Below are 17,511 nucleotides of genomic sequence, written 5' to 3'. Positions count from 1 at the left end.
ACACAATTGCACTCATCTCACACGCTAGTAAAGTAATGCTCAAAATTCTCCAAGTCAGGCTTCAGCAATATAGGAACCGTGAACTTCCAGATGTTCAAGTTGGTTTTAGAAAAGGCAGAGGAACCAGAGATCAAATTGCCAACATCTGCTGGATCATGGAAAAAGCAAGAGAGTTCCAGAAAAACATCTATTTCTGCTTTATTGACTATGCAAAGCCTTTGACTGTGTGGATCACAATAAACTGTGGAAAATTCTGAGAGAGATGGGAATACCAGACCACCTAACCTGCCTCTTGAGAAACCTGTATGCAGGTCAGGAAGCAACAGTTAGAACTGGACATGGAACAACAGACTGGTTCCAAATAGGAAAAGGAGTACGTCAAGGCTGTATATTGTCACCCTGCTTATTTAACTTATATGCAGAATACATCATGAGAAACGCTGGGCTGGAAGAAGCACAAGCTGGAATCAAGATTGCCAGGAGAAATATCAATAACCTCAGATATGCAGACGATACCACCCTTATGGCAGAAAGTGAAGAGGAACTCAAAAGCCTCTTGATGAAAGTGAAAGTGGACAGTGAAAAAGTTGGCTTAAAGCTCAACATTCAGAAAACGAAGATCATGGCATCTGGTCCCATCACTTCACGGGAAATAGATGGGGAAACAGTGGAAACAGTGTCAGACTTTACTTCTGGGGGGCTCCAAAATCACTGCAGATGGTGATTGCAGCCATGAAATTAAAAGACGCTTACTCCTTGGAAGGAAAGTTATGACCAACCTAGATAGCATACTCAAAAGCAGAGACATTACTTTATCGACTAAGGTCCGTCTAGTCAAGGCTATGATTTTTCCAGTGGTCATGTATGGGTGTGAGAGTTGGACTGTGAAGAAAGCTGAGCACCGAAGAATTGATGCTTTTGAACTGTGGTGTTGGAGAAGACTCTTGAGAGTCCCTTGGACTGCAAGGAGATCCAACCAGTCCATTCTGAAGGAGATCAGCCCTGGGATTTTTTGGCAGGAATGATGCTAAAGCTGAAACTCCAGTACTTTGGCCACTTCATGCGAAGAGTTGACTCCTTGGAAAAGACTGATGCTGGGAGGGACTGGGGGCAGGAGGAGAAGGGGACAACAGAGGATGAGATGGCTGGATGGCATCACTGACTCGATGGACGCGAGTCTGAGTAAAATCCGGGAGTTGGTGATGGACAGGGAGGGAGGCCTGGCGTGCTGCGATTCATGGGGTCGCAAAGAGTCGGACACGACTGAGCAACTGAACTGAACTGAACTGAAGAGACTTTTGCTTGTAGTTTTAATTTTTACAAGAATTTAATCACACAATATCTGTGTGGGCAAAAATAAATACTTTTAAAGTAAAAGTTTTAAAAAATATTTAATGGGCAGGTATCAAACAATAGCTTCATGGTTATTGAATTTATATGCTGCTGGAGAAGGTAATGGCAACCCACTCCAATATTCTTGCCTGGAGAATTCCAGGGACAGAGGAGCCTGGCTGGCTACAGTCCATGGTGTCACAAAGAGTCAGACACGACTAACTGATTAATACTTTCACTTTGGGACATCCACAAAACAGAATATTATGCAGCTATTAAAAAAAACGAAAACACACTATGAACTGACAAAGAACGATTTCCAAGTTTTAGAAGGCAAACTATAAAATCACCTTTTGTTGTTTCAAAGAGGAAAATAAGAATATATACTTGCTTGGCTTGTATTAAATAAATACTGGTAGGATGGACAGAAATTAATAAAACTGGTTGCCATTGGGAGTCAAGTGAGTATAGGGTAGAAAAAGAAGTGGATGCAATAATTCTCACTGTATGCCCTCTCACTGTTCTGACTTTTTGATTCTATTCAATCTCTATCCAATGGATTATCAATTAAAATCCTTTGCATTTGCCAGGCAGACTACCATTATCATATTCAAATTATGATTATACTGTCTCACTTTCAATTCTGATATCTGCCATTTATTTATCTCATTTATGACACTGATTGGTGTTTCTAAGATGATGTTGAAAATTAGCAGAGATAGTTGACATCCTTCTCTTTAATGAAAATGTCTCCAGTGTTTCATCATTAAAGATTTCTTATTAACGCCTTTAATCAAGTTCATGAAGTTTTTCTCTATGTCTAACTTACTGAGGGTTCATCAAGAATACATTTTGAGAATTTTCAGCCTTTGTCTAGGAGATTATATAGGTCACTGCTTTTATTCTATGGAGATAATGAAATAATACATTTCCTAATTTTAAGTTATCATTACCCTGCTTAAAAAAAAAAGTCACATTTGACTGTGTGAATCATTCATTTAATAAATATCTCTTTGGTCTTTTTAGCATTTTATTGACTAGTTTTGTGTTTCTTTTATAAGCAGAATTTGCCCAAGTTTCCTCGTATTATGCCATTCCTGCCCAGTTTCATTCAGGCTACACTAACCCCATGGAATGGACTAGAAAGCTTTATTTCACTTTCTGTGAAACTGCCTACTCTGGTGTGTTTTCATAAGATAGTTATCTATCTACCTTTTCCATTATTTTTATGTTACTAGGCTGGCAAGTTTTCTTGAGTTTATTTTGCCTGTTTAGGCAAAAAAGAGTTCGAATGATCATCGGATACAATTTAGATGTTCAAAATCAGCAGTTTTCCTTTGAAGAAAAGAGCTCAAGATTCAATAAAAACATTTCAACCTAAAGCCACAAACAGTGTTTTTACATGACGAATACAAGCACTAGATTGCTAAGCAGTTTATAGGACAGAAACTATGTCCTATAGGGTCCATTATTCAAACATTCTTTAGTTTGGATTCTAGACAATCTAATAGGTCCTGAAGACACAAAACAAATAACCAAACACCAGGGATTCCAGGATGGCAAAGGCCCAAAGAGAAGTTTAGTGGGCTCCTTGGAATCCCCAACTCCTCTACCCAACTAGAGACCAAAAACACTCTTGATTTGTGGAGAGAAATAAGCAAAGGAGTATAACTCTAGAATTACCTGGCCTGCCTATACCCCAATAACCAGGGCTAGATGGAAGAGAGGCACTGTCTCTCTGGGGAAAGCTTGGGCTAGACAGTCTGAATTTCTGCCCACTCTCCCCTATCTCCCTCTAAGACATCTAAACAGATCCTTCTCTTTCCAAAGTACATTTCCTACCACTCACATTCTAATCTCTTCATTTAGCTTAATCTGCTTCCTCTGTTCACCTTCCCCAGAAGCAGCAATAGAGTCCACTGTAAATTTTTTCATCAGGTATTGGAGGGGGTGGGAAAGAGACTTTAGAGAAGAAGACTTAGCACTTGGGGTGAACCTTAAAAGATGAAGAGAGCTGTTTGCTAAGTGTATAAATTTCTTCCAGAGTGTTATATATTACGCATTCAATAAATGTTCATCAAATGTACTTATAAAATAAGGTTTGATTATGAATACCTAGAGTCACAAAACAGCAACAGGAATATATACACAGACCACAATGAATTACCAAAACAAACCAAGAATATCCATGCTGTAGATGTCAAAGAGACAAACATATCCCAGTACAAAAACTATCAAATTGGAGGAGATATACGCATAGGTGCTGTAGTCATTATGACTTAAATTAGTTACTAAAAAGCTTTTTTCTGAAGGCCAGAAACTATTAAAAACTCATCTGTCTAAAACTCAATTTGGGGAACACCCTAGTGGTCTAGTGGTTAGGATTAGGTGCTTTCACTGCTAGGGCCCGGGTTCAGTCTCTGGTCAGGAAACTAAGATCCACAAAGCTGCGTGGCACAGTCAAAATAAACACAATAAAATTCAACTTGGAAAAATCATATAACCTAAACTTCACAGTAACTTAGGTTACTATGGTGTCCTTAAGCAAATGGTAAAACTGGTCACTAAAACAAGAAGCCACAGAAGGCCAGTGCAGCCAATCAAATGTAGAGACAAGCAGAGGGACAAAAATTAGAGAAAGAGAAATTCACCAATTCCCCTGACATTTTCTGAGTACCCACTCTGGGCCAGGAAGTGTGCCAGGGTTTGGAAATACAGAGCCAAATCTATAAAAACCTGTGATCACAACAGCTTAACAGAGGAAGAAAGACAGTGTTACAAGGCACACTGCGCCTTTGATTTCCTCAGACATACACATACCTTCCCACACCGGGTCTGTTCACTTCACCTGAATCACTTCCCCTCTGTCCACTCTTCCCAGGCAACAGCCTTACGCCCTGCAGCCTCAGAATTTCTGAATCTATATATCTCTAGTAGCCCCCATCTCTTTCCAATCTATGTCAGTTTCCTGTTTCTTCCTTCATAAATGACATTCACTATCTGTAATTACTTCATTTGTTTCTCTGCTGATTTGCTTACGTTCACGGCCTGCTTTCCTAGGAGATTACAGACACCCCTAAAGACATCTATCTCTCATTCACTACAGTATCCTCAGGAGGAATAAATGTGTATTTCTATATATACAAATAACTGTAATTAAGTATCACAGGTGCAACTATGGAAGACTGTTTAAAGTAGAACAAGGTACTGAAGAACAAAAGGCTAGGTCTAGGGGGAGAGGAAGGAGGGTGAGGAAGAAGGGGTCAAAACAACTAGTGAAAACGAGATACATGACTCAATTCTGAAAGATGAATCAGCATTTTCCAGGTGATCAAGGAGGCAGTGAAGCTGGAAGTTTTCCTGGGAGAAGGTGTAGAATAAGTAAATTAGCACAGCTACAGAAGAAGAGCCGCACAAAAGAAGGTGAGGGTGTGAAACGCAGGATGCCTTCTCCGACTTAATGTACTAGACACTTCAAAATGGTTAAAACGATAAATTTTATGTGTATTATTTTAACACACACACAGCACTGCCACTTCTTAGGTTCCCCATTCTGGGAGAAGCCAGGTGCCACATCATGAGAACATTTTAGATGTCCCATCTAAATGGAGAGGTTCACACATAGCCACAAGTTTCCCACAAGCAATCAGCACCAACTTAGGGCAAACATAAGACCTCGCCCAAAGGCTGCTCCTGAATTCTTGATCCACACACTGAGAGAATAATGGTAGTGTTGTTTTAGGTCACTAAATTTTGAGAAAATTTGTCACTAAGCAACTAACAGAAGTATTTTGCCCCAATGCTACTAAAAGTGAGATCCATAGATAGTACATAGGTTGGAGGCACTAGTCTCCATAACACAACCTACCCTGGGGCTCCACCAAGGAAAGGAGAGGAGAGGAGCGTTGCAAAGTGAAACCCATACCAAATGAGAGGGACTAATTCTACCTGCACAACCAGAAAGGCAGAGAACAGCCCAGGTCTTAACACAGAAATACAACCCTGGCTTTTGAACACAGTATTATGTATGACCTCAAGTCCCAGGAAGGCTTAATGCTCAGAGTCTTGGCTGCTTCTGAGTAAAACTAAGCTGCACACTGTGCAGATGCTTAAATTAGAGCTAGACAGTGCCTGGCAGAAATCTGTCTGGTCCCCCCACATACACACCAAAAATACAAACTGAAGAACGGCTACAGAGGGAAAAAGAGGAACCAAAAAGGATAACAATTCCCCTCTGATTTCCTCCTCCCACTACTAGTCAGCATTTCCTCACGTGGCTATTCATAATCAATGTGAGCAGTTTCTAGGGGCTATATATGGCCTCTACATATATCTCACAGGATTTTTACCACCATCCCATGCTGCTGCTGCTGCTAAGTCGCTTCAGTCATGTCCGACTCTGTGCGACCCCATAGACAGCATGAGGACTTATGGAATTGTTAGGATCACTGCACCTTTCTTACATGTGTGGGAATGGAAGCTCAAAGAGAGTGACTAGGTAGAGGTGTAACAGAGATCACTGTCCAGATCACCTCACTAAACCCAGTGAAGAGACTTCTGGGTTAGTCTCAAATTAAGACTTCCGCTCTTAATTTGACTTCACATACAAATATCCTTGTACTAACATAGGTCCACAGAGGTGTCTTTTGTGTTACCTACCTAATGGCCTACCTGGTGGTAGCTGATAATTTGCCTGAACTTTGCCCCAGGGGTTGTCAGGCTGCTTCCAGATTCTTCCCTGTATATACAGCCTTTCTGCAAACATACAACAATCATTTACTTCAAGAATCAGAGTATGCTACTCTATTCCTGGCTCAGGGCACATACCAGAAGCAAATGACTCTTATGCACAAAAGTAACATTCTAAGCCATCTCCAGCCTTTGTGGAGAGGAGACGGGGATGGAAAGCATATTCAGGGTAAAACAAAGAGCTATTAAACTACAGAAAAATTGTACTATTTTGGATGTCTTCTCTCTTTCCCTATCCCTTCACCACTTTCATTCTTCAACATCTGAAAATCTAACATTCTTCAGCATCTAATTCTGAAAATGTCTTGAATTCATCTCTCCTCTCTATGCTGATCCTTTCCCACAATTGAACAGTCAGCTCTTGTTGCTGTTTTTCAGTCGCTAAGTTGTGTCTGACTCTGTGCAACCCCTAGACCACAGCATACCAGGCTTCCCTGTCCTTCACCATCTCCCAGAGTTTGCTCAATTCATATCCATTTGTTGATGATGCCATCCAACCATCTCATCCTCTGTCACCTCCTTCTCCTGCCCTCAATTTGACCCAGCATCAGAGTCTTACCCAATGAGTCAGCTCTTTCCATCAGGTGGCCAAAGTATTGGAGCTTCACCTTCAGCATCAGTCCTTTCAATGAATGAATATTCAGGGTTGGTTTCCTTTAGGATTGACTGGTTTGATCTCCGTGCTGTTCAAGGGACTCTCAAGAGACATCTCAGCACCACAGTTCGAAAGCATCAATCTTTGGCACTCAGCCTTCTTTATGGTCCAACTCTCACATCCATACATGACTAATGGAGAAACTATAATTTTGACTAGATGGATCTTTGTCAGCTAAGTCATGTCTCTGCTTTTTAATATGCTGTCTAGGTATGTCATAGCTTTCCTTCCAAGGAGCACACGTCTTTTAATTTCATGGCTGCAGTCACCGTCTGCTTGTTTTTTGAAGCCCAAGAAAATAAAATCTGTCAGTTTCCATTTTTCCCCACCTATGAAATGACGGGACTGGATGTCATGATCTTAGCTTTCTCAATGTTGAGTTTTAAGCCAGCTTCTCCAGTATGCCTACACTACACCAGTATGCCTAAGTAACTCCTACACTCTTCTGTCAGTCCTGGCAAAGGGCCAGATATAGAGACACTCAATAAGTGTTTGGTGACTGAATAAACACCACCACTTTTCTGTTCCTACAAGGGACTGGACCATGTCTCTCTCCTGCTTAAAATCTTGCCCAAACTCCCACCACTCCTGATCTGTTCCTCTCCAGACTCTGAGAACATACCATGTTCTGTGAACCCTCAATACTTCTGCTCACATTGTCCTTTCTGCCTGCTCTCACACTTCACTGTCATTCTGGAAATCTTATCCTTTAATCTCACTTTCCTGTAGATACCCTTAACTCCCTGGCCCCTCTTGTCCTCTGTCACACCTGCCTGGATAAACCCCAACTGTAGGACAACCCACTCCGGTATTCTTGCCTGGAGAATCCCATGGACAGAGAAGCCTGGTGGGCTACAGTCCCTGTGGCCGCAAAGAGTTGGACACGACGAGAGAGTTAGCACACACGCATGCAGGTCCATCGGATTCTCCACATTTTCCACCCTGCACCCAGGCAGCTGATGATGCTAGAGAATACACACATGCTGATGGGTCTCGCTTTAAATACACATCCACAGAAAGTAGTTCCTCTAGGAGTGAGTGGACTCTGTGACTGGATATGGGAAAAATGGTCTTCTAAAGCCCAGAATGTCTCTATCTTAATCTGGGTGGTTACACATGTATATACATTAATAAATGTTCATCAGAATACACAGTTAAGGGGCATCCCTGATAGTCTAGTGGTTAAGAATCCGTCTGTCGATGGAGGGGACACAGGTTGGAACTCTGGTCTGGGAAGATTCCACATGTTGAGGAGCAACTAAGCCCGTGCACCACAACTACTGAGACTGTGCTCTAGAAGCCGGAAGCCACAGCTACTGAGCCCATGTGCTCCAATTACTGAAGCCTGCACCCTAGAGCCTACGCGCCACAAGAGAAGCCACCCCAGGGAGAAGCCTGAGCACTGCAACTAGAAAAAGCCAGCTCAGCAACAAAGACCCCATTTTAGCCTAAATAAATAAATAAAATTTAGGAAGAAAAGAAACTAAGCAAATCCATGTAATGAAAATAAAGATTTTTCAACTTTAACAAATATAGCACCCTGGTGCAGGATGTTGACAGTGGGGAAGACTGTAGGTGTGAGGGCAAGAGACAGGGACGCTCTATACTTTCTGCTCAGTTTTGCTATGAACCTAAAACTGTTCTAAAATATAAAAAAAAAAAAAATTAATCCCCTATACTCACTGCCAACTCTCAGATTTCTACCTCTAACCCAGGGCTCACATCTAGATGCTTGATTTTTATTCAACCATCTGCTCAACGTCTCCACTTGGTGATGAAAAAGGAATCCCATATTTTAAATGTCTAAAATCAAACAGTTGGTTTTCCCCATTTCAGCAAATATTCTATCAGTACTTTGACCAAAAGTTCTTGGAGTCCTCCTTGATTCTCCTCTGTCTCTCAAAACATCATCAGCAAATCTATTGGCTATACCTTTGAAAAATGCCCAGACTCTGATCCCTTCTCATCATCTCCACCTTTTTAGTTCAAGCAACTATCACCTTAAATTCGACTGCTACAAAAGACTCCTAGGGTTCTTCCTATTTCTCCCCGTGCCTGCCTACTATTACAGGCATATTACACACAATAACCACAGCCACTTTTAATAACCAAAATCAGATAATGTCACTTTACTGTTTAAAATCTTTCCATGACTTCCTATTACATTTACAATCAAGTCCAAAACCCCACCTCTGGCCCATCCAGCCCCTGCTGACAGCTGTGGGCTCATCTACCTCTGGCCCCCTTCTCTAGATTCTCCATCGACTGTCTGAACGTGCCCAGTATGCCGTGGCTTGGCTGCCTCCACCTGGAACCCTCTTCCCCTGGACATCCCTCACTCTCTTCAGATTTCTGCTCAAATGCTTCCTCGTCAGACAGACGTTCCCTGAGCATTCTCTACACTGAAAAGCTCCCATCATAGACATACCGCGTCACTCTCTGTCCACTCACCAATACTCATTCCTCTTCATCTATCACCACCTAGCCTTCATGGAATCGATCTCTTTATTTATGGTCTATCTACCTCCACTGCAAGGTCACTTCCTGAAGATCAGGGTCTATGTCTGGCCTAATTACCATCCTTCTCCAGCATCTAGCACTGTATAAATGATTTGGCATTAGTCGTCTTTTGGAACTCTTCTAAAATTCCTACACACAAAATTAATTGCTGTCTCCCAGGGATTTGTACATGAACTCTGTACAGAGTAAATGTCACCCCATAATATAATTAATTTCAGGAACTTGACTCTGTATCCTAGGTACAGGACACCGAATGGGGAATAAAAGCCACACCTTGCCAAGCTCAGAAGCCAGACTATCTGGATTCATATCCCAAATCCATTACTTATCAGTTGTGCAACTTTGGGCAACTTTCTCAATTGCCGTGCCTCTGTTTCCTCACATATAAAATGGTAATAATAAAGTTATACACTTCATTGTATTGTGAGGATTAAATGGGGTATAGAATTAGGGTTAGGGTTTAGACTTGTGCCTAACAGAGTAAGTCACTCATTAAATATGAAATATTAGCAAAGATATAAGGATGACAGGACACAATTAACAATCCTTGGCCAGCAATGCTACAGCCAAAGCCAAATACTTCACTGGCCTTAAACTTCTTGAGGGCCCTACTAGCTGAAGGGAATGATTTCTCTTTATTCCATAGTGCCTAGTATAATGCCTCAATACACATATGTGGAAAGCTCAGAAATGAGGTAACTTTTTTTAAAAAAGATGGCACAAGAAGTGAAGAGGTATGAACCAGGAACCCAGACTTGATCAGTGCAAATAATCCTAATGAAAAAGAAATAGAAAAGAAAGAGAGTTAAGGACATTATGTAACTCAGATTCTGAAATCCTTTGTACAAGAAATGGAAGGAGGCCATGATCAACTTAAATGGAAACAAGGTGGTGGAAACATGCCAAAGAGTCAGGAAAGCAACAGACAGAGGAGCTTTTTTCACTGTGTTCAGAGCAAGAACAGGGAAGGCCAAGCCTACTGTTCAGGACAGATGGTGCGCTCCCACCAGATGACAGGAAGAAGGCAGAAGGCATCAGAAAAAGCAGTTTCCATTCCATCCACCAAGCATCATTACTAGGAAACTGCAGCCTCTCATCCATTAGACAGTCAGCGCATCGATGCAATGGCGGAAGTGAGAGGGCAGGCAGAATTACTCCATCTACAGAGCAGAAGATGGATATGTGGGAAGTTCACCCCACAGTGGTAGGTCTAAAATTAGAAGGCAGATTCTTATCAATAGTCTATAGTCTGTTTGGTGAGATAAACTGCTTTGAGAACTAATGATCTCCCTGGAAAATCTAAATCTATATTTTACAAATGCCTGTCTCTGAGAAAACAGGCTTCCCTGATAGCTCAGTTGGTAAAGAATCTGCCTGCAATGCAGGAGACCCCAGTTCGATTCCTGGGTCGGGAAGATCTGCTGGAGAAGGGATAAGCTACCCACTCCAGTATTCTTGGGCTTCCCTTGTGGCTCAGTTGGTAAAGAATCTACCTGCAATGTGGGAGACCTGGGTTCGGTCCCTAGATTAGGAAGATCCCCTGGAGAAGGGAAAGGCCATCCACTCCAGTATTCTGGCCTGGAGAATTCCATGGATTGGATGGTCCATGGGGTCACAAAGAGTCGGACACAACTGAGCAACTTTCACTTTCACTGAGAAAACAGAAATCCTATTTCTGAGGGAATTACCTGGCAGTTCAGTGGTTAGGACTCTGCATTTTCAATGACAAGGGCCCAAGTTCAATCCCTGGTCAGGGAACTAAGATTCCACTAACTGTACAGCATAGCCCCCCCTCCCCCAAAAAAGGGGAAAAAAATCCTAATTTCATGATTTCGGAGGGATCTTGTAATTTAAGAAAAGCTGGGTTGAGTGTTTTATAAATAAATTCTGGAAAGGTACACAAAACACTGTCATCAAACAAAACTGGGTCAAGAGGTCTCAGTTTCAGCAGTGATTACTTCTAACCCTGGGTAAGTCATTCTTTCTCTGAGCTTCAGTTCCCAATGGACTTGCTATGGGGTAGTAAATGAGATGGCCCATGTAAAGTAAATGGCATCATACCCAATACACAGAAAATCTCTGATAAACATTCGCTGTCATTGTTACTGTTACTAGTTTAACAGAAATAGAAAATGTGCAGTTAACAAAGGTAAGAAAAGGTGAGTTTACAAAGGTGAACCCTTAAACAGGGTTCTGTTTAAGCAATACAGACAAAATTAATCAATACAGACCTTTTATAAAAGCATTAATCCAGAAAGACCACTCAAAGTCACATTTCTGTCTCCATTACACTTCTGTCATGTGTTTTGAAAAGTAACTCTTCTCATCCCCCCCGCTACTTATTTTTTTCTTTTTTTGCAACTAGTAGCCAATCTAGGAAATAGGGAAGCACACACAGAAAAAATATCACCAGAGAAAGGATCACCTGGGAGATATGGCCAAGCTTTGGAGTCAGATCAACAGGGTTTCAAATCCCAGGTCTACCACTCACTAGCTCTGAAATTTGGGACACAGGACTTTTGCCTCTGTGAGCCTCAGTTTCTTCCCTCATTTATAAAATTGAAACAATAAAGAACCTCATAGCTTGTAGAGAAATCTTAATGGAGACACTGCATATGGAGAGCCTGGCAGTCAGTCCTTTTCCTAGTTGCTATCTAATTCTATAACACTAAAAAACATTTTCTCAAGGGAATCTTCATACACTGTTGGTGGAAATGCTAATTAGTATAGCCACTATGGAAAACAGCATAGAGGCTTCTCAACAAACTAAAAAGAGAGCTACCATATGATCCAATAATCCCACTCCAGGGTGGGACTGGAAAAATATTCAGACAAACACAAAAACTTTAATTCAAAAAGATACATACACCTCAATGTTCACACCAGCACCAATTATTAAGACAATAGCCAAGACATGGAAACAGCAAAAATGCCCATCAACAATTGGCTTAAGAAGGTGTGGTATAAACATATATAATGGAATATTACTTGGCCATTAAAAAGAATGAAATATGACATTTGCAGTGATACAGATGGACCTAGAGAAGATCATGCTTAGTAAAGTAAAACAGTCAGAGAAAGACAAACACTACACATTATATGCGGAATATAAAAAACAATATAAATGAATCTATAAATGAAATAGAAACAGACTCACAAACATAGAAAACTTATGGTTACCAAAGAGAAGGGAGGGGACAAACTAGGTGTGTGGGATTAAAAGAAACAAACTACTGTACATAAGATAGATAAGCCACAGGATTTACTGTTTAGTACAAAGAATTTTTATATCTTGTCACAACCTATAATAGAATATAATTCAGAAAAAACTGAATCACTATTGTGAACAAACTATGCTACAATTAAAACATTTTTTCTCTCAAATTTAAGATGTAAGCAATCTAAACAACCTAGGAAAATGTTCTCCTAAAATCATCTGGAGCTCAGTTCACAAATTTTATTGAGCATCTATTATATGCCAGGTTCAATTTTGAGGCAATAGAAATATATTAGAGAACAGAACAGATAGCCCACCTGTGGCTGCCTTGAAAATACACGCTTCACATCCTTAGCAAGTGCTAATAATTGATCCCAGCTACAGCAGCTTGACCCTGGTCACCACCTCTGTTCCATCGCCACACTTCTCTGGGGCTGTACTCAGCCAATGGCTGAGTGAGTAGGGATATATGGAGACAAGACTCTCTTGACAGCACCTTTGGCTTGAGGACTCACCATCTCCATTGCCAAAATCTTCTGAGTACTGCACGGCATTCTAGGACTTCCTATCATCTTCCTTTCTCCTTTCCAGGGATCAGACTCACAAGATAGTCCATAGCTCTCTCAGTCTCGTCACCTCACTCCCCATTTCTCCCACTTACAGTTTCCAAATAAATCAACTGCACTGTTTCTCGGAAACCAGTCCTGACACCCTATTCCTTACTGAGTCAGCATTCTAGTGAGGAAGACCGTAAACAAAATAATCAAATCAAATAAGTACAGACTGGGAAAGGTGTAGCGGAGAGAAGTCTTTGAAGTACTCTGTTTCCTGTTAGTTCTGATGCTTACAAGAATCCATACATGAGTTAAAACTCACTGGCATATACACCAAAAAAAGGGAAATTTTACTGTATGCACACAAAAAATTTTAATGTAAAAATAAAATTATACTGTAAGAGTATTGAGAAGGAACTCACATTATTTAATTTAGAGTCCTATTTAATTTGTAACAAACTAAATATAATTTATCCTGGGGGGAAGGGTACATAATTTTTTAATATATTTATTTATTTGGCCATGCCAGGTCTTAGTTGTAACATGAGAGCTCTTGGTTGTGGCATATGGGATCTAATTCCCTGACCAGGGAATGAACCTGGGCCCTCTGCATTGGGAGCTCAGAATCTTAACCAACGGACCACCAGGGAAGTCCCCATAATTTTTTTAAATGTCAGGAAAATCTTAAATTTCACTCAGATTTTAATACCAGTATTGTAACTTTAAACTATTTTGTGTATAATACAGAATAAAGCAAATGGGTTAATATATTAGTGTGATTAGAAACAAAGACTTTTAATAAAAAAGAAAGGCAAAATTGTAAAAATTACAGAATGTTCTATTTAAATTAGAAATATAAAAATGAACTCACAGGGACTTCCCTGGTGGTCCAGTGGTCAAGACTCTGTGCTCCCAACGCAGGGGGCCTGGGTTTGACTGGTCTGGGAACCAAGATTCTGCATGCCACGTGATGTGGCCAAAAAATAAAAATGAACTCATAATGTTTCAAAACAACTATTTCTTAGCTCCAACCACTAAAAAAAGTCTTAAAAGCAATGACATTTTAGCAGCAATAAACAAACCCAGTGCCCAACTTAGAACTTAAGTTCTAAGTACCACTTCTAACTAAAAGAAACCAGGTCTCCTTGGAGAAATGGACAGGTCTTGGGAGCAGGACAGGTGAAATAAATCTGGGGCTTCCAGTAATGCCAGAAAAGGAATACTCAACGACTAACAGGAGTGTGTCAAAAGATCAAAGAAGCTCATTTAAACAGTCTGTCACTGACCAAGTTTGGGAAAATTTTAGCACAAAAGAAAATAATGAATGTAACCGACTACAACAGCACGCTGAATCATCTCAGTCCTTAGTGATCTTTAAAAAGGGATAAAGAAAAAAAAATGCTCTTCTTACGAAAAAACATCAGCTGTAACAATAAAACACTGCATGAGAGAGGTGAAAAAATCACTATTCTTCTACTTCTGGTATAATAACTGACTGAAGTAAGGATTATCAATGGATGCTAAAAATCATTAGGTAAATGGTATAGGGAATCACTTAAGATATATTCCAAAGTACCCCCACAAATTATTTAGTACTCTGACAGGGAAAAATACACTTTTAAGATGGTGGGAAACGGCAATCATTACTTTATCCAAGTGATACACTGGAACAGAGAGTGGGATGACACAGCTTTACGTGTCCCCTGACGGGAGGCGATAGGAAGCACACAGCACTACCAGTCGACCATTCTGCAACACAGTGTTTAACCTCAAGTCTAAACCTAACTTCTAGTTTACAGGAAATAGAGAATACAAGAAATAAGTTAAACTCGCCGTGAGAAAACAAAGCGACCAACTCAGAAAGTGGAATATTCTACAAAATAAATGTTGCTTAAAAATAATGCCATGAAAGGCAAAGAATAGGGGAGGGGAGAAGGATTATCATGGAATAAAAGTAACTAAAGAGACATAAATCTGAATAGGTTCTGGATGTTAGATATTATGAAATTATTGCTAATTGTACAATTAGTTACATTACAATAAGTATATAAAGTACGCTGGGTACATATATTAACAATTGGTGAATACAGGTGGAAGGCATAGTGTTCATTGCACTATTTTCTGAACTTTTGATTATGTTTAAAATCTTTTCATAATAAAAAGCTGAAACTCGGGGCTTCCCTGGTGATCCCATGGTTTAAACTCTGTGCAATTTCCAGTAAAACTGAAAATGTGTTTATCATATTACTTAACAAATTCACTGGAGTAGGGCTTCTCAGACTGACTGCAGTACATTGTAAAATCAGTAGATTGTACAATAAATTAATGGTTCACAACCAGCAGTTTTGTGTGTATATTAGGAAACAGAGTATATTGCATGTATTTAGGTTAAGGACTGTTTCACAAAAGTTTTGCCTCTTTTCAATTTATATTGTGTATATGGCAAGTACTACACTGGCTTTCTTTAAAATATTTCTTACACTAGATTATGGTCAAAAAGTTTGAAAGCCATTACCCAAGAAATATCCATGCACATGGGCACAAAGAGATATTATAGAAATGTTCAGGGTAGCACTGTGTATAAAGGGAAGAACTAGAATCTAAATGTCCATCAGTACAAGACTAAATTAACAAAATTCATACAGTGGAACTCTATACAGAAATGAAGACAAATATCTATACCAATACGGGTAAATCACAAAAACACGAAATACAGAAAAGAAACAAACAATATGAGAACACTTGCATGAATTTTTTAGAAACACCCAAAGTGATGCTAACTAGTATTATTTATGGATACATACACTAAAAATGTAAATCATGGGAAGGACAGCACTAACTACAGGATGCTGGCTGCCTCTAAGGAAGGCAAGAGTGGAATTGAATTGGAAAGGGCATAAAAGATACTACCATTACACCAGGAATATTTCATGTCCTTTATTTTTTAAAATATAAATAAAACAAAAGTGTTAAAATTCAGTAATTCTGAGTGACAAGTACACAGATTATCTTATGGTTAGCTGTACTTTTGAACTTTTTCAATATTTTAATTTTTTCCCCAAATCTAAAAAGAATTCTTTCTCTTGATTAAGCTGCCTTAAAAATTACTGAGGGAAACCAAAAAAGGGAAATAACTACAGAAACAAGCAGGTGTTCAAAGGGTCTAATTCTTATATCGAATCTCCCAGCCCCAAAAGGCAGCAGAGACATATTCTACCCCATTTCCCCTGCTTCTCTTCCCACCTTCTCCTTCTAAACACCAGGCGCTGGTCAGCCTGTCTATTTTGACACTCAAAAGCACTATAGTCTTCCTTATGAAAACTCACAGAAAGGTCTGAATTTTGAAATCCTCACTTTCACTTTAAGCATAAACAAAAGACTAAACTCTAGGATATCCTCAACAACAACCACCACTTTACAGTTTACAAGGCCTTTCCCCACACATCCTGTTATTCGATTCTCAGAAAAACTCTTGTTGAGGTCGGTATTACTAATATCCACATTTACAGATGAAGCTGATGCTCAGAGTGGCTAATTACCAACCAGAGGTCATGAGTCAATGACAAAGTCGGGACTACAACCTCTCAGTTTCTGAACCTAATCATCCCTATGATGTCATGACTAAGTTTCAACCGTACAACAACACACCCAGAAAACAGGAGGGGTTGTTTGCAACACACAAACTGCTCTGATCTACCCCCCTTTTCTTCATTCTTCCATCTCTGATCTTTCAGACAGGCAGCCAAGAATAAGTTGCCACTAATAACTCTTCCCTTCCCTGTAGCCACTTCCTGCTTCTTCTTCCCATAACTCCTCCAGATGAACAGGCAGAAAAGGGAAACACATATAACTAGATAGTTCCCTCAACACAGGAATCCCAGCACCAAAGAGAAAGATATTACCACAGCTCTAGACTTAAGAGTCCGGGAGCAGGAACACTCTACAGAAAAGCCTAGGCTACCCCTCTTTATCAGTGCTGACACATGTCCTTTACTGAAGGGATTTAATCAACAGAAAAATGTAAAAGTACCAGTTTTTTAATCGGTCCCGGGCTTCCAACTGGGCTCCCACTTCAAAGCTGATTCCTCGTCTGTTAGGTGGATGCTTTGTCATTTTCAGTCATCAACGGGGCTGCTTTTATTCTCCTGAAAAAGCCAATTAAATATTTATGAAACTTAGGCAAAGTCTGCCCAGAGTACAGTATCACTCACTACACATAAAAGACAAACAGGCATTATTCAAAACACAGAGCTCCAGGAACCCGCGTCAGCACCCTGCTCTACTCCTGCCCTCATCCTAGGCCAGGTGTGCCCTCCACTGGCTCCTCCTCTATCACACAGCAGCTTGTATCTCTGGAACTGGAAGGAGTGCTCAGTTGCTCCAGTCATGTCCAACTCTTGGCAACCCCACGGACCGTAACCCCCAGGCTCCTGTGTCCACGAGATTATACAGGCAAGAATACTGGAGTAGGTTGCTATGCCCTC

General features: G+C 40.3%; 1 protein-coding gene across 1 annotated transcript in view; it reads right to left on the bottom strand.

The window, feature by feature from the left end:
* PHF20 (PHD finger protein 20) overlaps positions 1–17,511 on the bottom strand; it is a 135,221-nt gene that overhangs the window by 96,213 nt on the left and 21,497 nt on the right. The window contains exon 2 of the mRNA XM_068986907.1: positions 17,058–17,172. Coding sequence (XP_068843008.1) covers positions 17,058–17,140 — 83 coding nt within the window. The 5' untranslated portion in view covers positions 17,141–17,172. The remainder of the gene's footprint in view (positions 1–17,057; positions 17,173–17,511) is intronic.

The sequence above is a fragment of the Capricornis sumatraensis genome, chromosome 15 (genome assembly GCF_032405125.1).
Source record: "Capricornis sumatraensis isolate serow.1 chromosome 15, serow.2, whole genome shotgun sequence".
NCBI classification, from domain to species: domain Eukaryota; kingdom Metazoa; phylum Chordata; class Mammalia; order Artiodactyla; family Bovidae; genus Capricornis; species Capricornis sumatraensis.
The sequence above is the reverse complement of the archived record's forward strand: the minus strand, read 5'-3'. Positions and strand labels throughout refer to the sequence as shown.